Here is a 20,862-nt window from a genome sequence, read left to right on the forward strand (position 1 = left end):
AGGTGGACGTCGTTTGAGGGTGTAGTATACACTCCATATTGGCCGTGCCGACCTCCGGAATCGAACCGAATCATGGCTCGACACCTGGTTGCATTTGTCGAAGGGGCGGACATAGAATAAGGAACGTTTGTATACTTTGCTTATAATAACGAAGCCAGCTCCCCCGGCTAGGAGAATAGGTCCCCGTCACTCCCCCCTTTCCCACAGCTAGCACCCACTGCCAGACTCAACCCTTCACGATGCGGATACATCGCTTCCTCAGCCTAGCCCCCGCCCTCTTCAGCCTCCAGGCCCATTGCCTGAAGATAGCCTGCAGCCAGCAATGGATCGAGCACACCCCGCTCGCCTACGCCGCGGCCAACTTCTACAACAACAACAACAACAACAACGACAATAAAGCCGCCGGCGACACAGCCTCCATCATAAGCGGCGGCATCCCGAACCTCTCAGACCGCAGTGTCGACCTCGCAGGCAACGCCGAGACACAGGGCCTCAAAAACTACGTGACACACAAGAACTACCGGCTCATCGGCATCATCGTCGAGGTCACCTACCGGCTGGTAGCCAACCGAGCCGCCGGGATCAGCACGCTGGCCGACCTGAGGGGCAAGCGCATCGGCACCATCGCGGGCACGTCGGCCGAGGTGTTTGTGCGCCAGCTGCTCGCCACAACCACAACCACAACCACAACCAGCGCCGCCGGTCTCTCCTCCTCCTCTCATGATTATAATAATTATAAGCATAATTATCCCGGGGGGACAACAACAAACGACTCAGACTCAGACTCAGACTCGGACTCAGACTCGGACTGGGACTCGGACTCGGACTACAGCACCACCGTCATCGTCGGCACCGGCATCAACGTGTGCATGCGTGAGCCGTGCGCGGCCGACACCTTCCCGGCCCAGCTCCGGGCCGGCAAGATCGACGCCTTCGGCGTGTGGGAGACGTCCGGGGAGCTGGGCATCCGCGCGCTCGGCGGGCCGGACAAGGCCGCCGTCTTCAAGAACGCGTCCGTCTACAGGGAGGTCTACAGCCTGTACTCGACCGAGGAGAAGCTGCGGGATGCTGCGACGCGGCAGAGGATTGTGCGGTTCGTGCGCGCTCTGCACAAGACGTACGATCTCTTCCGGAATGCTAGTACTAGTAGTAGTCCCGATGTGTACACGACGGTTGCGCGGACGGTTGGCGTGGATGTGCCCGTGCTGAAGAGCGTGTGGGCGGATCACGTCTGGGGGCCGGGGCGGCTGGACGGGGGCTTGCTTGATTATCTGGAGCGGGAAGATCAGTACCTCGCTAGGGTGGACAGGCGTCAGCCGTTCTCGAGGGCGGAGTTGGAGAGGTTTGTTGATACGAGTGTGTACCAGGAGGCTATGCAGGGTTAGCCGGACGTGTTAACCATCTGTGCAATGTTCGTAGTGGTGTGTTTATATAGCTATGCCAGTTGCAGTGTTCAACCCCGAGAATGAAAGCCCTGTGCTAGCTTAGGTTGTTTGTAAGAAGGCGGCAGAAAGCTGTCCGCACGGCTACTGGGCATGTCTCGTACAGTTCAGGTCCGAAAGTATGCCGACCTTACCAACCGGAGGCAGAGACTGAAGTAGGCACCTAGTGGTGAGATTGAGGGATCTACCTTCCACATTCGAAAGAAAGAAGAACGCCTGCGCTGCTTGCTGCGCGCTTGTCCGCCATGTCCGAGAACGCCGCCCTCATGCTCCTCCGAGGGTTTGTGATATGATTTCCTTCCCTTCCTTCGCTAATTATGCTGTTGTGCGGTTGCGCACTAGCGCCGCAATCATGTCCAAGCAAAATGAACACCCGACCTCCCCGAACTCCAAGACAGATAGCAAAAATGGCCTCCCATGTCGTGTCTACATACACGTGGATGGAACAAGCTACCAAGGGTTCCCCTGTACAAAACTGTAAACACAAGTAGTTCAGTCAGTCGTCTATCCATGCGTAGCATATCTTGTAAACGATGAAAGGGAATATTTGGGGGGGGGGGGGGGTGGGGAGTGGTTGATACTCACTCAGCATCAATCTTCTTCACCTGCGGCAGCGCCAGCCGCACTTTATTCCGATACAGCGCCGGCGCCCGCAGCTGCAGCGGGTTGCCCTCAAAGTACACCTCCGTGAGCGCCCTCTTGTCGCCCAGCTCCCGCTCCATCTCGGCAAAGTCCGAGACCTGGTTGTAGCTCGCGTAGAACTCCTCCAGCTCTGCCAGCGGGCCCAGCCCCCGGAGCGAGCCGACCCGGTTGTTGGACACGTCCAGCACGCGCAGCCGTGTGTTGTGCACCAGCCCCTCGAGCGACTCGAGAGCGTTGTGCGTGATGTACAGCTCCTCGAGCTGCGGGACGTCCTTGAGCGGGGAGAGGTCGCGGATGCGGTTGGACTGCGCTGAGAGGACCCGCAGGTTGCTGAGCCCCGAGAGGCCCGAGAGGGATGTGATCTTGTTCGTGCCCACGTAGAGCTCTTCGAGAGACGTGAGGGATTCGAGGTTTTGCAGCTCCCGGATCCGGTTGCAGCCGAGTTCGAGCATGCGGAGTTTAGTCAGGCCCGCCAGGCCGTCGATCTTGGAAATCTTGTTGGAGATGAAGTAGAGGTGGGTGAGGTTGCTTAGGTGGGAGACGTGCTTGATGTGCTTGATCTTGTTGTACGAGAGGTCGAGCGACGTGAGGTTGACAAGGTCGTCCAGGCCGCGGACGTGTGAGATGAGGTTGTCGTAGAGGTCGAGCTCGTGGAGAGAGTCGGCGGTGCACGAGAGGCCTTCGATCTCTTGGATTAGGTTCTGTCGTAGGGATATGCTGGCTACCTTCTTAAAGCGTTCCAGGCGCAGGGCGGGAATTGATTTCACTCGTGACTGTGTGCAGTTGATGTCCTCTGTGTCCGAGGCTTCGTCCTCGAGTAGGTCTAGCGGAGAGTTAGCACGTCACATCCCTGGAGACACAGCAAGCTTTCCTCACCCTCATCCGCAGCAACCTCTTCGCCGGGTATGACGTTGTCTTCGTCAGAGTACTCGGGATCCGAAAGCGCCTCTGGATTGGCAAGCACCGCATTCTTTGGTACACGGAGCTTCCCATCCCAGCCCTTGCTGTTCCTAAGCCCGGGGCTGGCTTCACCATCGTGCCGCACGGAGGAGTTGTCGTCGGCCAGCTCGATGTGGTTCCCTGGCGACCGGGAGCCTTCCTGACCTTCTTCGAGAGGCGCGGGCATGATGGGCGGTATACGGTGTGCAGGTTGAAGATCGGGTGGGCTTTGTTGTGGAGCGCGGTTTGCAGGGCTTTTGTTGTTGTGTTCTGAGGGTGCGAAGGCGCGTGCGTCAACGGACGGCCATGGAAGTAACTGTTGCAGCGAGCTTTTCTGTCCGCCCAAGCTTACAGGTCCGGCCACTCGGGTACGTGTATGTCCAGACTCTCGAGTAACGCTGCATGAAGCCTGTTGACCAACAATGGAGGGGTACTCCGCCGCTTATCGTCAGCTCATCATCGAAGCAACTGCTGACAGCTGCTGCGGACGTCAATGGTGGGCCCATCTCCAGTGATCATCACCACCCTGACACCCACATTCACTCAGGCGGACTTCGAATTGTCATGGCATCCAATGTTCAAGACGCTCTACATATTCCATGCAGTCATGTTTCGGAGATGGTCATGATGGTAACTTGTTTTGGTCAATGACTTGCTTGATTAACAAGGGACTCATTACCCCGCAGACATGCGAGTGTCTGCCCCAGAGTTTCGGATCCCGCTGTCTTCACTGGATGACACTTGTCCACCACATGCAGCCCCCTTCTCCTGTGTTCTAATTCCTAACGAACCGCGACATGATTACAGCCCGCCATCAGAGTCCCAATTCTTCGGATCTGTGCCCAATCAGCCCATCCCAATTCCGTCGACTGCAGACATTCTCCAATTGTCGTGGAGGGGAAGCACGATCTTGCAGCTCACCCAGAGGACCCTGACGAGTGGCAGACGGACACATAATCTGTACGTCTGTAGTGGCACGGGCAAAGCGCGAGATATCGGCATTGGGCAGCATCTCCATGTCTCATCGAGCCGGCGCTCGTCGGTTTTGAACCCACTTCATCCCGCATTGCATCTCGTCAATGACTTGAGCCAATGCTACGCTCACGTGCAATGATTGCCCGCGCTCGAACGGGAAACCAATGGCGGCGGCTGCCACAACGATGCCAGCTGTGCACTGGCTGCGGTAGCACTCCCCTTGGTTCGAGGCGGCGTTGGGAATTAGTCAACAAGCGCAATGCTCTGTTGGGATCCTGCCATCTGAGCATCTTCTATGCTGGAGCTAGCCGCCGCGGCATACACATCCCTTCGATTCTGCTGCCACCGGTAGTCTTCAGTGGACTGCTGATTGCCTTATGGGCCTGGTATGTGTCGCACGACTTCTCTTGGGTAACTTGGTAGATTCATGTCTCTGACATAAGGAGCTAGGAAGTGTGTGATGATGGTGGTCTTCCAAAACAAGATCATCTATATGCCGGGTCTGCCGCCAAACGCTCGCAGCGAACGTATCGCGGATTGGGCGAACCTATGCGGGGCCATCCAGTGGACTGAGGAGCGAACCGTCACTGGGGACGGGAAGGAGCTTGCCATGGCCGTTACTACTATCCCCTTGCCACAAGGAAGACCTACTGCACGTCCGGCCACCGTCAAGCAAGACAATGCGCCGGCAGCACATGTGTATATCCTCTATTTCCAGGGTCGGCCATTGTGATTTGCTGGGAGTAATGATCGGGAAGCTGACGATGCCTTAGGGAACGCATCCTCAATACCGCCCCGTCTGCCTGACTTGTCTTGGGTCCTTCGAGCTGTTAGTGACAGCAAGACCCATGCCTTGGCACCACTGCAGTTGACGTTGGTCTGTCTGAGTTATAGGGGGTACTGGACCTCTCGTGGCCGGCCCTCGGAAGCGGGTCTCCGGCTTGATGCCGAGGCCGGCGTGCGGTGGGTTGCCGAGCGGCATGAACGCACATTCGGCAAGCACGGCAGCACTAGGCCTATCTTGCTTCTTTGGGGCCAGAGCATTGGGTCAGGGGTCGCAACGAACCTTGCCTCAACTGGCCGGGTACCGTCCAGCATGCCGATCGCAGGTCTGCTTCTTGAGACCCCTTTCGTGTCAGTCAGAGCCATGCTGGAGACACTGTATCCCCAGAAATGGTTACCGTACAAATATCTCTGGCCTTTCCTTCGAAATCATCTGGATAGCTGGGCAAACCTCGGCCTGATCGCCGAGTGTACCAGGAAAAAGGGGTTCCCAGCGCCCATGGTCTACATTCTTCAGGCTGAAAGGGACGAACTGGTGCCAAAGGAACAGAGCGAGCATCTTTATCAGAGGTGCTTGGACCTCGGCCTCCCCGTTGAGAGGGGCATTGTGCCTGTGGCATATCACCAGCAAGCCATTGCTAGAGGAGACGGGAAGAAATTGGCTGCTCAGGCGATCCTGAAACTAACTATGAGAGCCCTGGATAATGGTTGAAGATCTTTTTTGCAAATTTTCTCTTGTGTTTCTCTTGGGGGAAGTCCAAAAGTGGTGTTGCCACTGTTGGTGGATTTGTGTGAGGCCCCTGTCCATCACCCTGGTAGCGGTCCGATAATAAGAGAGCTTCAGAAGCGGCTCGGCGCAAGGTCCCACAGGTGAAGGATGCACCCGAGGAAAAGGAGGCAAGCTCAAGCCATCACACCCAATGGTGCCCTCACTCACGTCCCTCCGAGCAAGCCGCGTGGAAAGTTGAAATACATATCGGATTGCTTCTTTTGACAAAAGCGCCATGGTGGGATGGATAGGTACGGGGTATCCATACTGTGTAGATGGGCACGATGGGCTTTCTGCTCCGTGCTTTTTCTCGAGCAAGGATCAGTTGGCGTTCCGTGATTGTTCCCAACGGTTGCTTCGAGTGATCGTGCGGAGTGGGTCCGGGATCAAAGTGCATGCATGTTAATCTTACCAGGGGACTGAACGGTGATCCACTCACTTCAAAGTGGAATGCAAACCCGTGGCCCATGCTTTGCCTCTGACCTTTGGAGGTGTCGGGCTCGAACTCACGAAGTCAAGTGTTGCACCCGTAGCATTTTGACTCTCAGTTTATTTCGATGCATTATTTTAGCGTGGCTGTTCAGGGGCAGTGCCGCCTTCTTCGATGCGTCAGCCTGCTGCTGCCTCGCGGGTTGTCGGCTAGCAAATGTTCACGAGTGTGTGAGTCAGGCTTGGCAGCCTCGCAGCGTTGCCTCCAATTTGACAGCCTTTTCCAGAAGATCCGAGCAAACCTCACTCGGGCTTCGCCTAGCTCGATGTCTCCGCGACATTTGGCACATGGAAGCATGGGAATCCCTAATAATGATTCCGACCATCCCTTGCGTTGCACCGACGGGCCTTTGCTGGTCCGGCTCCCTCTTCCGGACCCCTGTTGTAGGCACTAAGGACCCGCAAAATTCCGTTCAGCTTGTCCGAAATGGGAATAGCTATCATGTGACTCCGTGTCAATACGTGTCGCTTCTACTTCCCCAGACCCGTTTTTTCGCGTCGGTCACGCTGGATACTTCATTTTTAACCCTTGTTGTGCAACTTGCCATTTCCGGCGCCGAGACAAGGTGTCCACCCACGGTACAGCAGGCATCTATGCAGCCGCGGCCTCCCCCTCCTGTTAAATATGAATCCAGGCCTTCCTCCGCCGGAAATGAGATGGACAAATTTTTCTGCCATCCTCGTTTCAAACCCACCTTGGCCTGGCTTTTAAGTAGGTAGGCCATTGCCGATCGAAAAAGTTGTGGAAAGTCATCGACGTTCATCTTCCGGTTATTGCTTTCATCGCATTTGTTTGTTTCTCATCGTCTTCGTAGTTGTTCATTGTTTGGTTTACATCCCGGAATCCCCCAATCGCCCTGCGATTGCGATAACGATCACCCGAAAGCCTACCGACCCGAGTCAACGACCGATCTGGCCTTCGAGCCGTGCCAGGTGGAGACAAGACGGACCAGGGTAAACGGCGTTGGTGGTGGCAGATCAAGATGTTTTCGTCACGACGTGTCGAGCCGCCTTCGGCGCCGAGGCCACCTTCGAGCTCTCAGAGCAAAAGCTTCTCCAAGTCCGGGAGACACCGGAGAGCAAGTTCGTCCGTCACCAAGGAAGCCGGTATCTCCAAGAGGTCTCTTGAACCCGGCTCCCGCCGCCGCGCCGGCACCGTCTCCAATTCGGGTCCCTCCGACTCTACACCCAATGTCTCGGCCATCGTCACCCTCGTTGTTGGCCAGGAGCAGAGGATCTTCGCCGCCCACGAGAATGTCCTTTCCGCCTCGCCGTTCTTCCAGACCGTCCTGCAAAATCAGATGATGGACTCGCAAACCAAGAAGATCTCGCTGCCCGATGAAGAGCCCGAAGTCTTCTCGTCCGTTCTCGAGTATTTGTACAAGGGCGACTATTATCCACGTCTCGTCCACAACAAGAAGCGGAACTCGTGGGAGTTGGAACAGGCAGGCGAGGATGGCCGCTCCGAGGCCACCATCCATCATCACAGTATTGAGGGCGAGTTGTTGAAGGACACCGCCATCTATTGCGCTGCCGATAAGTACGGCCTGGAGGAGCTGAAGCGTATCTCTCTGCGCAAGCAGGGCCTTCGTAAGTCGACTCTCCCAACCCTTTCTTAATCTGCTTCGAGTCATTGTACTAACGACAGCAGAATCCGGTATCCAAGCCAGCACCATCCTGACCTCTGCTCGCTATGCCTACGCCAACACTCCCGATACGGACTCCAAGCTGCGGGCACACTACTTGGCTCTCATCATCCGCAGCCGCAGCACCTTCAAACGGAGCGGCACGATGCAACTTGAGATGTTCAACGGCGGCAGCCAGCTCTTCTTCGACTTGTTTGTTGCCTTGTGCAATCATGTCGATGACATCTCTAGTGCTGCGTAAGTTCTATCATCATACCTCCCACTACTCGCTTGACTAGCCCTAACCTGGTTATTGCATAACAGCTCGACGCCTCGCACTCCTCGCAGTGGGCGCCCGTTCTAAATCCTCACTTTTCTTTTCTCTCTTCTGTGATACCCGACACCCCTCAACAAAACAACGATACCTGCCCCGCTCGTGTTCTCGACTCTGCGATGGATGATGCTTCATACCCCTGCCTCCTTCGATTCTAATTGTTTACGCACACGGATTTTTACGATTAATACGCTCTAATCTTTTTTTGGGTTCGGCTGGGGCATAGACATTTCCATCATCGTTTTCATGGTTTTGGCGCAGGGATGGGCTCGGCTAAGTCTGCTTTTAATCGCATGGGGTGGTGTTGTGTTTTTGCTTTGGCCTTTTTCTCAAGAACCCAGACTTGTACAACAGCTTAACTCACGACATGAACTTGTTGATGGCGGAGGACTTTTGTTTTGTGTTTTGCAATGGGATTTCATTTCGGGGCAGGACATGGTATTTCCTTGAGCCCGCTGTCTTGACCAGATCTCGGCTTACACCGCGAGCACGAGCTATGGTTTTGTGGGTGGAGATTCTCATCTAACATGTCTTATTTCACTGGCGAATCGCGGGAGACGTGAGCCATGCAGTTTTGGGAAAATGGAAAAAGGGAGCTGCGGAAGAAGTCTGTCTTCGCTTCTTGCTCTCGTTCACCACCCGTTTCACGCTAGGGTGTTACCGGCATGCGTCTCAGTAGCGTCTGGGACTCCGACATTACCGGTGGAGGATGATCGTATAAACCACAACGCTGGTGCTCATTCTCTCGCTCAAAATACAACCAAGCAACCAGCAAATCACTGTCCAAACCCAATGTCTGTGTCGTGACGCATGAGTCTCGCGGTGCTGTACTCATAGACTGTGTCTATGTTCACAGCTAGCAAGCAACTATCAGGAGGTGGACTTCTGAGAAAGCGATGATCGAAGGGGTGTGAACTGTGAAAGGAGATCCACCTCCCTAGACCGGCGGGATGGGTCGGTGGATCTTCACTGCTGCAACGTTAATGTTAGCCTCAAAAGCGAGAACCATCGGACCGGGTCAGTCCGGGGATGAGCATGCTGCATGTGAATGAAAATTTGCCACGGGGCCTGTCCAAGTTGGGGATAACTTCAGGGGTCTATTTCTTGGCCTTTTCTCTGAAATTTTCCCCGGGCTATTTCCGTATGAAGAAACCCCCCTTAAAAAAAGGTTTGCAAGTTCGGAAAGTAACTACAGGGCAAAAGAAGAAAGAGAAGGAAGGTGGATGGGCTACCTCAACTGTGAAGCGTCGCGCCTTGGATGGGACGGGAAGACCAGCAGTACAGCAGTAGTGTAGTGATGTTGGTCAGGGACCCGGACTGATGAGTGAGGTGAGGGTGAGCGGAGTCTCAGTTTCACGCAGTCTTGCACAGTGGTTTGTGGACTGTGTGTGTGTGCTTGCGTGAATGCGTGAACGTTGTGTGAACACTTCCTCAGCCATGGTCTTAGCGTGACGGAAACGGGAAAATGTGCGGGGAGAAAGAGGAAGAGCCATGAATGGATTCCTTGGTTTCGAAAATGGTTGGTGCACGCAGTTCACATCCTGTGGAATGCGAGGTGATAAAAAAAAGGGGTAAATGTTTGGGTGCTGTTACTTGATTGGGGCGTTTCTGGAGCAACTCTGCCACCGTCACCTGCAAACTGCAGCCAGCATTGCATTCCAAGGTTGGGGAAACACAGACCGGTCACCGACATTGGGTCAATGCGGTGCAAACAACCCCAAAAAAAGAACAGCCACCGCAGGATGGGAACACATGCGTCACATCTGACGTTAAGAGATACCTTAGCTTGGGAAGTTCCGTGACTAGGCAGACTTAGGCCCGTCATTCCAGATGGGCTGCAAAGGAAGTCACTCGAGCAAGCTTCCGTAATAGCGAGGTATCACCGATCAATCAATCACTGACAAGTGCAGTTTTGCCGTGCCCAAGAATACCGATAGGAGGTTCAATCCCCCTTGTTTCGCAGTTTGCAAGAACGGATGCATGCTTGATCGTTCGGACCAGGCACGCCAGGTTAAACCAGCATCTTGCCCGGTATGTACATACGCAACCGCCCACTGTGTTGGCAAACCCCAAGCTGCCCTCGGTATCCCTCTCCCGCTCCGGCACGCAAACCATTATGAATGACGTGCACCAGGGGTAGATACACCGAGTGAGATTCGCTAACCGTGTCCCCTCACACACCGGTCCCTGGGAATGCCCCTGACTTGCTCAACACCACAATGCCGTGTTGGCGGGAGATATAACCTTTCATATGGCCCTGGACGGTGAACAATCAGCAGATGACTCATTACTAGGCAGATTCTCGTCCAATCGGGTTGTTCATGTTGTGACTGGCGAACGCTGCATTGATACCCGATGAATCTGGCAGAGAGGGATGATGCGTTTGGTTGCGATTCTTCGGAGGCAGCTTCCGAGGACCATCATCATCCCACGTTGAAGGGAGAGAACATGGATTGGGGAAATAACGATGCGTGATTTTGACTCACCTTGTAAATCATGTTGGCCAAAAGACACTCGACCTCGTCGTTGTCGATCTTTTCCTGGCTGCCAAGGCTGATGGCAGCGGCAAACTCAGCGACCGGCACGCGGCTTCGGCGAACGGGCTTCTCCCCTTCCTTTGCTTCTTCAAACCCACGGGCAATAAAGACCTTCCGAAGCAGGTTGCGCAGCGCAATGTCGCGGCCGCGTTCAAGCGTGAGATAGATGCGGCGCTTGACAAACTCGTCTTCCCCCTCCTGGAGGGCCAGGTCGAACTTGTGAAGTTCCCCCCTCTTGATGCACCGGCACAGTGGCAAAAAGAGCTTCTGTAACCTTGGATAAGGCTCCAAGAGCTTCTCGGTCGGTAAGGTGTGACTGGTGATTAGATGGCACGGGATGAGATAGGTCAGGATAAGTCTAGTCCCTGTGTTAGGAAACCGCCAGGTCAAGCCAACATCACCGCCCTTAAACTCACTCCTTATTTCGCATTGCATTCTTATGGCAGAGTCGCCATGCATCAGTGAGATGCTGTTCGGCCTGCAGCTGGTCAGCTTCTGACCTCAAGTGTTCGTCGATAAAGGCGGTACCTCGCCGTAGTTCTCTTCCAAGAACGCCAGTACACCTTGGTGGTACTTGAAGGTGACTTGCTGAGACTTTGGAAAGGCTGAGAAGTCCGGCATATCTCCCCGCCCTGCCCGTAAGCTATTCAAGATGTTCTTGGAGAGGGATGCCGAATTCAGCCTGAAGTATGTCTTGAGGAGAAGGTTGGCGATATAGTAGCTTCCCCATTTCCGCGACTCTTCGATCGGTGCTCTACGACAGAGTAAGACTAGAACGTCCCTAGCCGGCGTAGACTGTGCTTACCTATCAGCTTGACATAGGTTGAAGACTCTGCCCAAAACTCTCGCACAGTCTTCAAGTTTCTGGCGCTTGTTGCTCTCTGGGTCAAAGTCGTCTTGCAGGTTTGCTGCACTCTCATCGATAGGGATTTTGCTATTGCGCTCTTCGTCCGCCATGATCGCGAAGATGCGCAAATTCTTGCTTACTACGTACAGGCAGGGAATGGTCCATGCCTCGAAGCCGGCGTTCTGGTACCCTCGGAGAAGGAGGTTCAATAGCTCCGTCCAAGCCTCGTAGACTTTCGTCCACAACAACTGGGACGACTGTGAATTGAATCAGCAAAATCCAAAGACCATGCCTCAACATGGATAGAGAGTGGCATTCTAGGAGAACGCTGGGACCCATTACGATCCGGATGCTAACCTTGCTGTCGTCACTGCCCGACTCCCGCGCTGCCAGAATCACCCCAGCAGCATTCCAATACGCAGCATATACCTCTACCCAACCCTGTACCTCCACATGCTCAATTCCCCCTACGAGTGCAGCATTGCCCTGGAGGCCGCGCTTGAGGGTGTTCCTGATCTCATGAGCATTCTGGCTCATGAAGACCCTCCGCAGCTGCTCTGTTGGAATCTCTGGTGATAAGGTGCGTGCAAGCCGATAACCATCCTGTTTTGACCAGATCTCGCCAAACTCATTGAAGAAAGGGGCGCGGAACTCCATCTCTGGTGCGCTCTGGTGCGCTTGAAGGGGCGATGCAGATGCCCCGCCTAGCTCGAGAGCTTGGGGATATGGAGACTGGATCGGCCTTTTGATGACGGCAGCTTATGGATGTCCTTGTACTCAGAATTCTGAATTCGCAAGTAATCGTCTAACTGAGCTGGTTTCTGAATACCTAGCTTTTCTGGGCTCACAGATGGAATCAAGGTCAGTGTGGTTGTTTTGCCAGCGTGAGACTGGGAGTCGCTGTTAGAAGATGTGGCTGATGTGGTCACCTTAGCTTTGAGCTCATGCGTCCCGAAAGAGGAACCCACATACTCTGTGGCGCAAACTGCTTTCGCACAGCCACATCTGGCTTGGCAGATTATGGTTGGTCCAAGCGCCTCGAGCCCTAAGCTAGGCGCACCCATTTTTTTTCGTACTTTCGCGGATCGCTAATTTAGGACTCCGACAGCTCACCCAACGACTTCGTGATCGCAGCGGGTAACCATCACAGTAAGTTCCCATGTTGCTGGCAGTACCTGAGTCTCGCGGAATATTCTAACGTTGAAGCAGATGGGTAAGTGGGATTCTTTTCATCGACGTCGTGGACTTGGCAGCGCTGGCGAGGCTCCGAGAGCATACCGAAACACACTTTCGACATTTGACAAAGACGACATTTTCTTCTCAACGAGTGGGAATTGGGACAGAGGAACCCGGCATGGCATAAAGTTGTGGTGATGTCCTTTGACGGGGGAGATGGCGGATGAGGTGACTTTGGACTTGTCCATGGAATACTGGAGTCGGCATCTATGACTGGCAACAACCGACGGACTTCCAACACCTCCGAATTTTCGATAGCTGTCGACCGGCGATGCTTTACTGCGCAATGCACCGTTTTGCGTTACACATATACATGATCGAAAGACCGGCTTGCTGACATCATGGCCCAGGTCGTCTTCAGGAATACCAGGTGATCGGGCGCCATCTGCCCACGGAGGCTAACCCGACTCCTGCGCTGTACCGCATGCGCATTTTCGCCCCGAACGAGGTCGTTGCCAAGTCCCGCTTCTGGTACTTTCTCCGCGGTCTCCGGAAGGTCAAGAAGGCCACCGGTGAGATCGTCAGCGTCAATGTGGTATGTACAGTTGGATTCGAGAGGGGGTTTGCATATGAGTCTGACCTTTGCAACAGATCTCCGAGAAGCACCCCCTGAAGGTCAAGAACTTCGGCATCTGGATCCGGTACGACTCGCGGTCAGGCACCCATAACATGTACAAGGAGTACCGTGAGACCTCGAGGACTGGTGCGGTCGAGGCCCTCTACGCCGACATGGCTGCCCGCCACCGTGCGCGCTTCAGGTCCATCCACGTATGACCCCCGCACGCGCCTAGTTCCCAAAATCGGTGTGCTGATTTTGGACACAGATCCTCCGTGTTGTCGAGTTGGAGAAGACCGACGATATCAAGCGCCCCTACATCAAGCAGCTCGTCCAGAAGAAGCTCTCTTTCCCTCTGCCCCACCGTGTCCCCAAGATCTCGAACAAGAAGATTTTCAGCGCGACACGCCCGTCCACTTTTGCTTGAGGGGTTTCATGGTTGTGGTTGGGGTTGGCAGGTTCTTCAGGTGTTCATTAGGAAAATGGGATATCCTGCATTTGCTCCCTGAGACGAGCATGAAATGAATAAATGGTCAAGCACGGGTTTGCGTTTGTTTGCGGGCAAGTCTATCGCTCTTGTTTTTGATCCATTGTGGTGCGTCCGGAAATCAACATGGCACATCTTCAATGCTCCTTTAATCTTGACGAGGTACGATTTCCCGAAGGTTACAGTGGATGTTGATACAGCATTCGATTCCAAGCCTTCCAGTAGACACGCGGGGTTTGGGGCCTCACTGGGATAATCGGATCCTGTCTATTCTGGTCGGGTCGGGTCAGCCCTCTCCGAACCTGCGAGTCGAGATGACTCCGGTCATGGAGACGGTGTGCACGCCCTGCATATTCTATTCCAAATGTGGAAGCTGGATATTACGGGGGCTCTGGTGGGAGAAGATGCCCTGACTCATTGACCGAACCCGCATTACGCTCAATACGAGGTTGCTACCTACCTTACCACGCCCTGTCTAAAATTCTACCTTACCACGCCCTGTCCAATATTAAATTCTGGACAGGACGTGCTTACCTACCTCAGGACCTTGATGTTCTGTAGTACACCGTGAAGGTCCTTGTTTTCAGTTGTTTCCTTTCCTTCCCTCTCGCTTCATTTCACACACCCACAGCGTGAAGCCTTCCAGTGCAGTTCCAGTACAACCAAGCCATCCTCAGAGCTCCCGACTTAACGTCACAAGTCATGTCTCAACTCTTAACAGAATCCCGCCCCCCGCCGGGTCCGGCGCCGGATAAGTCAACCTTTGTCAAGATCCGCACCACCCTCCCGCAATTGCCCTTCCCGCCGCTCTGGGCCCGCCAACCCATCGTCACCCCGCGCCTCATCATCCGCCCCGTGACGCTGGACGACTTCCCCGCCATTCATGTGCTGCGTACGCAGCCCGAGGTGATGCGCTGGACGGCCGTGGGCAGGCCGGACAGGGATATGGAGGAGACCATTGCCAGGTGCAAAGGGATGGGGCTGGAGAACCCGGGCGATACGTTCAACTATGTGATCTGTGACAGGGAGAGCGGGGAGCTGATCGGTCTCGGCGGATGTCACGTCCTGAGGTCGAGCCTGGGGTGGCCGGAGGTGGGGTATATGCTCCGGAAGGAGTACTGGGGCAAGGGGCTGGGGTCGGAGTTTCTGCAGGGTTGGTTGCGGGCGTGGGAAGAGTTGGAGCGCGAGGCTATAGAATGGGAGGTTGATCCGAGGACGCTCGTCGGGGATGGAGGAACTGCGGATGGGCAGGATGGGTTGGTGAGGGAGCGGCTGATTGCCCTTACGGCCGCTGGCAACGATAGGAGTCAGGGGGTGTTGAGGAAGAGCGGGTTCGAGTGGTTCCTCACCTGGCTGGCAGATGATGTTAGTGAAGGGGCAGGGCCGGGGGCCAAAATTGAATTGCCTACATACAGGTATTTTCCTGGGGCAAACAAGCAGAAGAAGGGAGACAGCTGAAAGGGGAGAGGGTGAGCGGTAGGATGAATTGAAAGGGGCTCAAGATCGAGTGATTGTTTAGACATAGACATATGATTCCAGCACATTTACAAAGCCTCCCGATCTATAGTCCTTAGTTGTCTTGGATCTCTACTTTGTCCTTTACCCCTTTTTCCCTTCCTCTTGATTCTCCCCGTCATCTCTCTTCCGTGCTGTCGGTGTATGTTGCTTTATTTCGGCATTCTGCCTCCGCATAATTGTGGACTCTTTGAGTCATATGCTCAAGACAGCAACGAAACCAGAGTTCCGCAGAGAATCTGAAAGATTGAGCTTCGAGTTGATCCGATTTGATTGTCGTGACGAGGATAGGTTGAGATCAACTTGTAGTTGTTCGGGCAACCCTAACCCCGATTTTGCAGGCCTCCCGAGTCCTGACAAACGTCAACAAACAGGAGAAGTGGGCGTTTCTCTCAAGCACAAAAGAACAAGCGAATGACAGCGGTGGCTGGGGCCAAAGCCATGCAGACCAGTGGGTCACAATGTCCTCAATCACCGCTTTCAAGCGTCTTTGCTAGTGATTGCTGATGTCGCCAACCTGAGGATTGCCTGGCATAGGAACATAGGAAGCGAGGGGCTGCAGTGGCAGCATGTGTCAGAGGATTACCTGGTACACAGTACGCTAACTGCCAGCAAACATTTGCATAGCCCCTCGGCTGGGCTCGATGCACGAGACATCAGGTACCGGGTTGAACAATGGATGTTGGTTGGTTTCGCAAATGACGCAGCGCCGCGCACCGCTGCGGCACATGTTCTTGTCTTCTTAGCAGGCGCCCGCTGCCATCTCAAACCAACCCAAGTGGTTCGGTAACTCGGGCTGCCTGGGAATCGACTGATTCATCCGTCGCCTCGCTCACTTTGTGCTCATTCCGGTGCGGCAGCCTGGATCTCAGATAGGCGACTAGACGCATCCGATTGAGAAGTCATCTTCTATATGTTGTCACCCGGCGCCAATACACCGGTCCACCCCCTCTTCATCGGGTTGCCCCACGATACAACCGCCGTCAACCGGCGATCATGTCCACTGGCCGCCGTTCCTATACTACAGCAACTTGTCACCTAACCACCCATGAGTCTTTATTTCGACAATGACGAGTACAACAGGCGAAGCCCAGGGTGGCAAGGCCTTTTATGGCTACCTCTTTACCAAAGCGAGGCCGATTCCAGAACCCACACCCGTACTTAATGCGCTTCTCCGAGCTATCGCACTTCACATCGTTCGTCACATCTCCCGGTAGCAACAGGATGTAGTTCTCCCAGATACGGGATGCTGACCTCAAGCGTCTTGTCCAGAAAAACGAAATTGGCGACAAAAATGATAAGCACTTGACTCCTACAAAGCTGGCTGCCTTCTATAAAACCGCTGGACACGACTGGGACTGTGAGTTTATCCCTTGCTATGAAGCACACTTCCATTGCCTGCGGTATTGACCAGCCCGCTCTATCTAGCATTCTTCGTTGACATGCCACATGCGGCCATATCGACAGTATATCAAGGCCTAGGCTGCCAACACTCACTACTACCAGGCGAAGACGACTTCGCGGCACCATCCATCCCGGCGTTGACGGAGAAGGGTTTCGTGCACTGGCAGAGAATCCAGACGCTGCTTGGGCCCCAGACGCAAGTGCCTGTGTTGCAGTTTGCCGCCGCTCACTGGTCGTTGAAGCATCCTGACAACGGCGCTCCACTGCCGGCAGACCTCCCGAAGGAGTCCTTCCCATCCGAAACCGACCCCGATACGGATCGCTGGCATGAAGAATGCGCACACAGGTCGCGCATGAAAGCGGCCGCGGAGGAGGCAACCGAGCTCCCGAAGGAGGCGCCCAAACCCGAGTTTGCCGACCGTAAGGTTCCCTATCGGAACGTCCGTGTCAGCCCGACAACGCCACGCGACTACTTCACCTCCCGGCCGGTGAACATCTCATATGTCCACGTTGCATCCCCCCGCCCAGCTCCGTCAGGCCGGTCTCCCGAACGAGAGCGACCAAGGGCCCGAGAGCACTATGTCCGCCGCCAGCCGACCGCAACAGAGGAACCAGCCCCACGCCGCCGAAGCTTCTCTGACTACCCGCACTCACCACAGGAAGCCCACCCCGTGCGAGTACCACGCCATGTGCCCGAGCGCAGCCCTCACCGCCGCCCGCACAACAAGCCACGGTGTTATAGTACCTCATCCGAGTCTGACAGCCCCCCTGTCAGTCCACGGACCACTCCGCGACGTGTCGTTCGCTCAAACGAGCCGCCTCCGATCTCTGTTCGCCGCGTCTATACCGGTAGCTCCGAAGAGTCGCCGCGAGTCATCCGGACAAGCATGCCTCCACCTCCAATTCCGGCATCTCACCTCCACACCCCCCGCCCAGCCGACGGCGGTCGAAGCACGCCAAGGGACGATGACAGTAAAAGGCGGAGTGCACTGTCCGATCTCAAGGAGCGGCTCTCTAGCTTCATCGGCCCGGCCATCGGCGCCGAGAGAGCAAGGAGCGCGAGCGGCTCGCGAGGGAGACGGGAGATGCTGGGTGGCTCACCGCGGGTCTCGAGATCGGATATCCTGCCCAACTCCAGGCTCAGCCAGTCGTGGTCCGACATCGACACCGACGACTCGGATCTGGAAGAGGAACGGAGGCGACGGAGCAGGAGACCGTCTCACGACAGCAGGAGCCATCATCATCGGGACAGGGAGAAGGAGAGGGAGAGGGAGAGAGAAAGAGAAAGAGATAGGGAGCGGGATCGTGAACGAGAAAGAGACCGAGAGAGAGAACGAGAACGGGACCGGATGGTGCGCAGCCGTGATCGAGGTCGAGACCACCCCATCAGAGACCGCGAGCGCGAGCGGGATAGAGCATCCAGCCACAGCGACCGTGACCACGAGAGGCGAGAGCGGGACGGGCCCGTCCCCTCCCCATCCCCCGCCGCAGCCGCCGCAGCCGCAACCCTCCACCGCGAGAGGCACCGACCCGGCTCCTCTGAGGACTCCTCTCCGCGCAGCTGGGCCCACGGACCGTACCTCGCCGGCGCCGTGGAGGGCGGCCACCACCGGCGGACGAGCAGCCATCCGGAGCTCGACCGTCTTGCGCGCCGGCGGGACTGTATCCAACGAGAGTTGCGCGATGGGGAGCGGGACCACCGTGACAGGGAGAGAGACAGGGAGCTGAGGGACCGCGACAGTCGGATCCGGTCCAGGGAGCGAGAACGGGAACGGGAACGGGACAGAGAAAGGCTCGCTAGGGACGATGGGGAACGGTGGGGGAGGAGGGAGGAGCACATTTCTAGGGAGAGGGAGCGTGAACGGAGGGATAGGGATATCGAAAGAATGCCGAGTCCCGCGTTGTCTACCGGGGTAGGCGGGAGGAAGTACCCTGATCCCATGGCTGAGGGGCTCAGGCATTTCTGATGATGGGACGCCCCTATAGGAGCGGGCATGGTTTCAAAGATGGAGTCAGGAACTCTTTTGGTTGACTTTATCATGAGTTACGATCCAAGGTTCGGCTAGGGGTCAAGTGATACACGGATACAGTGGCTTTTTATCAGGCTATAGAGAGGGGCTGTGTTGAATGACAAGTAAACCGGGTACTTCAAGCTGGTACTAGTAGGTATTAAGCAGTCGTTATGCGTTTAGGAAACTCACCTGGCTCCTGTTACAATAGATCTTCGGCAGTAGACGCATCCTAGCAGGAATATAGTAGGAAGGTTTCGTCAAAAGCCGCCATGGATCGACTCGCAGCGGTGTTGATCCTTATCATAGACGCCGGGCAAAGGAAAATGGCGCTCCCCCTCCCGTCAGCCTGGTGTGTCGGCCATCGAAACACCCCATGAGTTTGCAGTTCGACAACCTCACATACGGACCGAGCCCCGGCCATAGGATGGGTCAATACGGTGCCTAGCGATGGCGCGTAGACGTCCAACCGTTCTGCTCGGTTGGTTAGTTGCTTTGTCGGTTAGTACATATAGTAGGTATGTACTAGGTAGCAAACCCAACCGTCCAAAGCCATCCGGAATCCACCCGGCCTGAACAGATTTCCCGGGTCTTCCAAGCAGGTCTACTGTTTGGTAATAGCTTTTTGCGGGAATGGCGCTTTACCTGGCGGTGCCACCCGCCGGTGCATGTAGCCCCGGCGCCACACAAGCGGATTGTAGGCAAGCAGATCCCGCACCGCCTGTACATGTCCTGCTCCCGTGGGTCCGTGGGCCGTCTGGCGAGGCCGGGTGGCCGTGTTGGGCGGCCTAGGAAGAATCCCTTTCATCTCACTTGACTCCGCGTCCCGCCTTGCTGTCGTAAAGCGAGAGTAAGCTTCGTCCAACGGATCTGTTCCGTGGGCTGGTGCCGGAAGCGGGATTTTAATTGCAAGGTAACAATAGCCCGTTCTGAAGGGCCGCCGACGTGGGGAGGCGCCGGCGGTCGGAGTGGGCGTTGCTAATGTTACAGGCGGACCGGTCAGCGTCGGAGCTTGGAGTCGAATCATGCCTTGACCCGGGTTCTTGTCCGGCCGGACTAGGTCTTCGCCAAGCGGGCAGGCAGGCAGCTCGCGGAGTAGTGGGTTGGCCCGAAAGGACCGGAGCGCCGCGGCTGTGGCACGATGCCGCCCCAACGTCCCTTCAAATAGGCGGCAGACAAATAGAAGTGGCCGATGAGGCAAGCGAAATGGCATGCGTTTCCCTGGCACAGCTACCAAACTTTGGGGATGTTTGGCGATAGACGCCCCGTGGCTGGGGAATTACAGGCCGCGCCCTGCGCAGGCACGTTTGTTTCGTTTTCATTAATTCGCCGACGCAAGCACACCACCTTTCGGTTGCCGTTGTTGGGGTGGAGGGGGCGGGCCGCGACAAACGAGGCCGACATGCTCGAGAACGTCCCAAACTGGGAGGTAAGATGATGATTGGACAGCAGTTAACTACGCGCCCGTACACACCGCCTGTCTAGCCATATTAATTGACCGTCCTAAGATATCGCGCTGCAGGTTGCGGATCGTCGATAGGTGGTGATGGAGTATGGAAAGTTGGTGGAGGGTCGCAAAGTTGGCCGCTGATGGCTGGAAGACTCGACGACACTTAGTGATCTTGGGTGGCAGCGAGAAGATCCCGTGCTTATTGTATGACCAGTTTTGCATTCTCCCCGCTCTCAATGGACTTGCAGGGTCAAGAATCGATGAGATGACTGGAACCCAGTGTCTGCTGCCGGTCGAGGAGAAAGAATCACGAGATGACCCCCCGTGTATGGTAGAAGACTGGTACTGCTTGTAGCTTGGCCAAACGGGGCCATAGCCTGTCACCTGCTCGCTTACAATGAACTGTTAGAAATTCCTTCCGTGCATGTAGCTGAGGTCCCGTACTAAAGAAGCGACAGCATTGCTATTCTCGGCTAGAAGGAAGCCGGACCCCAAATGGATGGCTGAAAATAAGGCTTTCGTGTAGGGCGATAGGCTGAGCAACCGGGGCCCCCACGTGCGGCAACGCAGCAGTGAGACAAAGATAGCAGCAGCGATGAGTGTCACTCACGAATTTTGTTTCCAGGCGTTTGTTCTCCAGGGCCGTCCATGGCACAGACTCACAGAAGTGCTGATTGCCTTACATAAAGGTTATCCAACCTGCAGTGTTGATTAATGGCAAGGAAGGTGTTGACAGAACCAAGTGTCAGTTTGCCTAGGTATTGTAATACAGTCATGTATCCGTCGTCAGGTCTGCACTTTGCACAGCAGGTATTGTGGTTTC

The 20,862-nt window shown here is 55.4% G+C and overlaps 9 protein-coding genes across 9 annotated transcripts; 6 read left to right on the forward strand and 3 right to left on the reverse strand.

The window, feature by feature from the left end:
• Positions 1-239: 239 nt before the first annotated feature.
• Positions 240-724, forward strand: B0T15DRAFT_506388 (uncharacterized protein; the record flags this gene model as incomplete). The annotated part of the gene is made up of 2 exons (XM_062867571.1): positions 240-650; positions 695-724. 2 exons carry the CDS (start codon positions 240-242, stop codon positions 722-724), a joined length of 441 nt encoding a protein of 146 aa, XP_062725416.1.
• Positions 678-1,464, forward strand: B0T15DRAFT_516027 (uncharacterized protein). Its single transcript, XM_062868232.1, has one exon. It carries the CDS (start codon positions 870-872, stop codon positions 1,383-1,385), a length of 516 nt encoding a protein of 171 aa, XP_062725417.1. The 5' UTR covers positions 678-869; the 3' UTR covers positions 1,386-1,464.
• A 1-nt stretch (position 1,465) lies between these two features.
• Positions 1,466-3,567, reverse strand: B0T15DRAFT_516029 (uncharacterized protein). Its single transcript, XM_062868233.1, has 3 exons — positions 2,961-3,567; positions 2,028-2,907; positions 1,466-1,917 (listed from the first exon to the last, which is right to left on the reverse strand). Exons 1-3 carry the CDS (start codon positions 3,208-3,210, stop codon positions 1,893-1,895), a joined length of 1,155 nt encoding a protein of 384 aa, XP_062725418.1. The 5' UTR covers positions 3,211-3,567; the 3' UTR covers positions 1,466-1,892.
• Positions 3,568-3,895: 328 nt separating this feature from the next.
• B0T15DRAFT_9609 (Alpha/Beta hydrolase protein) lies at positions 3,896-5,845 on the forward strand. The gene is made up of 3 exons (XM_062871492.1): positions 3,896-4,384; positions 4,449-4,717; positions 4,772-5,845. The coding sequence occupies exons 1-3, from the start codon at positions 4,116-4,118 to the stop codon at positions 5,491-5,493; spliced, it is 1,260 nt and encodes a 419-aa protein (XP_062725419.1). The 5' UTR covers positions 3,896-4,115; the 3' UTR covers positions 5,494-5,845.
• A 1,050-nt stretch (positions 5,846-6,895) lies between these two features.
• On the forward strand, positions 6,896-8,357 carry B0T15DRAFT_9504 (uncharacterized protein). Its single transcript, XM_062871482.1, has 3 exons — positions 6,896-7,629; positions 7,691-7,922; positions 7,989-8,357. The coding sequence occupies exons 1-3, from the start codon at positions 7,023-7,025 to the stop codon at positions 8,026-8,028; spliced, it is 879 nt and encodes a 292-aa protein (XP_062725420.1). The 5' UTR covers positions 6,896-7,022; the 3' UTR covers positions 8,029-8,357.
• Positions 8,358-9,792: 1,435 nt separating this feature from the next.
• Positions 9,793-12,462, reverse strand: B0T15DRAFT_516034 (uncharacterized protein). The gene is made up of 7 exons (XM_062868234.1): positions 12,355-12,462; positions 11,740-12,298; positions 11,341-11,639; positions 11,064-11,289; positions 10,952-11,013; positions 10,485-10,893; positions 9,793-10,255 (listed from the first exon to the last, which is right to left on the reverse strand). Exons 2-7 carry the CDS (start codon positions 12,037-12,039, stop codon positions 10,172-10,174), a joined length of 1,380 nt encoding a protein of 459 aa, XP_062725421.1. The 5' UTR covers positions 12,040-12,298; positions 12,355-12,462; the 3' UTR covers positions 9,793-10,171.
• A 46-nt stretch (positions 12,463-12,508) lies between these two features.
• Positions 12,509-14,101, forward strand: B0T15DRAFT_406141 (ribosomal L18ae/LX protein domain-containing protein). The gene is made up of 4 exons (XM_062865307.1): positions 12,509-12,595; positions 12,969-13,153; positions 13,210-13,386; positions 13,443-14,101. Exons 1-4 carry the CDS (start codon positions 12,592-12,594, stop codon positions 13,599-13,601), a joined length of 525 nt encoding a protein of 174 aa, XP_062725422.1. The 5' UTR covers positions 12,509-12,591; the 3' UTR covers positions 13,602-14,101.
• Positions 14,102-14,363: 262 nt separating this feature from the next.
• B0T15DRAFT_506394 (GNAT domain-containing protein) lies at positions 14,364-18,547 on the forward strand (the record flags this gene model as incomplete). Its single annotated transcript, XM_062867572.1, has 6 exons — positions 14,364-15,026; positions 15,518-15,627; positions 15,714-15,772; positions 16,260-16,333; positions 16,449-16,536; positions 16,683-18,547. 6 exons carry the CDS (start codon positions 14,364-14,366, stop codon positions 18,545-18,547), a joined length of 2,859 nt encoding a protein of 952 aa, XP_062725423.1.
• Positions 18,548-18,684: 137 nt separating this feature from the next.
• On the reverse strand, positions 18,685-19,972 carry B0T15DRAFT_10090 (uncharacterized protein). Its single transcript, XM_062861357.1, has 2 exons — positions 19,235-19,972; positions 18,685-19,063 (listed from the first exon to the last, which is right to left on the reverse strand). Exons 1-2 carry the CDS (start codon positions 19,800-19,802, stop codon positions 18,822-18,824), a joined length of 810 nt encoding a protein of 269 aa, XP_062725424.1. The 5' UTR covers positions 19,803-19,972; the 3' UTR covers positions 18,685-18,821.
• Between the last annotated feature and the right edge of the window lie 890 nt (positions 19,973-20,862).

Source organism: Chaetomium strumarium (genome assembly GCF_033439665.1).
Source record: "Chaetomium strumarium strain CBS 333.67 chromosome Unknown B0T15scaffold_1, whole genome shotgun sequence".
Lineage (NCBI taxonomy): Eukaryota > Fungi > Ascomycota > Sordariomycetes > Sordariales > Chaetomiaceae > Chaetomium > Chaetomium strumarium.

Coding starts and splice junctions, on each gene's coding strand:
- B0T15DRAFT_516034 (XM_062868234.1), bottom strand. CDS start 12,039: ATGGAGTTCCGCGCCCCTTTCTTCAATGAGTTTGGCGAGATCTGGTCA. Junction 11,640..11,739: donor CGGGCAGTGACGACAGCAAG/GTTAGCATCCGG, acceptor TTCAATTCACAG/TCGTCCCAGTTGTTGTGGAC. Junction 10,256..10,484: donor TGGCCAACATGATTTACAAG/GTGAGTCAAAAT, acceptor TTCACCGTCCAG/GGCCATATGAAAGGTTATAT.
- B0T15DRAFT_9504 (XM_062871482.1), top strand. CDS start 7,023: ATGTTTTCGTCACGACGTGTCGAGCCGCCTTCGGCGCCGAGGCCACCT. Junction 7,630..7,690: donor TCTGCGCAAGCAGGGCCTTC/GTAAGTCGACTC, acceptor TAACGACAGCAG/AATCCGGTATCCAAGCCAGC. Junction 7,923..7,988: donor GATGACATCTCTAGTGCTGC/GTAAGTTCTATC, acceptor ATTGCATAACAG/CTCGACGCCTCGCACTCCTC.
- B0T15DRAFT_406141 (XM_062865307.1), top strand. Junction 13,154..13,209: donor AGATCGTCAGCGTCAATGTG/GTATGTACAGTT, acceptor CCTTTGCAACAG/ATCTCCGAGAAGCACCCCCT. Junction 13,387..13,442: donor CGCGCTTCAGGTCCATCCAC/GTATGACCCCCG, acceptor TTTTGGACACAG/ATCCTCCGTGTTGTCGAGTT.
- B0T15DRAFT_516027 (XM_062868232.1), top strand. CDS start 870: ATGCGTGAGCCGTGCGCGGCCGACACCTTCCCGGCCCAGCTCCGGGCC.
- B0T15DRAFT_9609 (XM_062871492.1), top strand. CDS start 4,116: ATGCTACGCTCACGTGCAATGATTGCCCGCGCTCGAACGGGAAACCAA. Junction 4,385..4,448: donor CTGATTGCCTTATGGGCCTG/GTATGTGTCGCA, acceptor ATAAGGAGCTAG/GAAGTGTGTGATGATGGTGG. Junction 4,718..4,771: donor GTATATCCTCTATTTCCAGG/GTCGGCCATTGT, acceptor ACGATGCCTTAG/GGAACGCATCCTCAATACCG.
- B0T15DRAFT_516029 (XM_062868233.1), bottom strand. CDS start 3,210: ATGCCCGCGCCTCTCGAAGAAGGTCAGGAAGGCTCCCGGTCGCCAGGG. Junction 2,908..2,960: donor AGAGGTTGCTGCGGATGAGG/GTGAGGAAAGCT, acceptor ACTCTCCGCTAG/ACCTACTCGAGGACGAAGCC. Junction 1,918..2,027: donor GTGAAGAAGATTGATGCTGA/GTGAGTATCAAC, acceptor TTGTGTTTACAG/TTTTGTACAGGGGAACCCTT.
- B0T15DRAFT_10090 (XM_062861357.1), bottom strand. CDS start 19,802: ATGCCATTTCGCTTGCCTCATCGGCCACTTCTATTTGTCTGCCGCCTA. Junction 19,064..19,234: donor CCGGCGGGTGGCACCGCCAG/GTAAAGCGCCAT, acceptor CCAACCGAGCAG/AACGGTTGGACGTCTACGCG.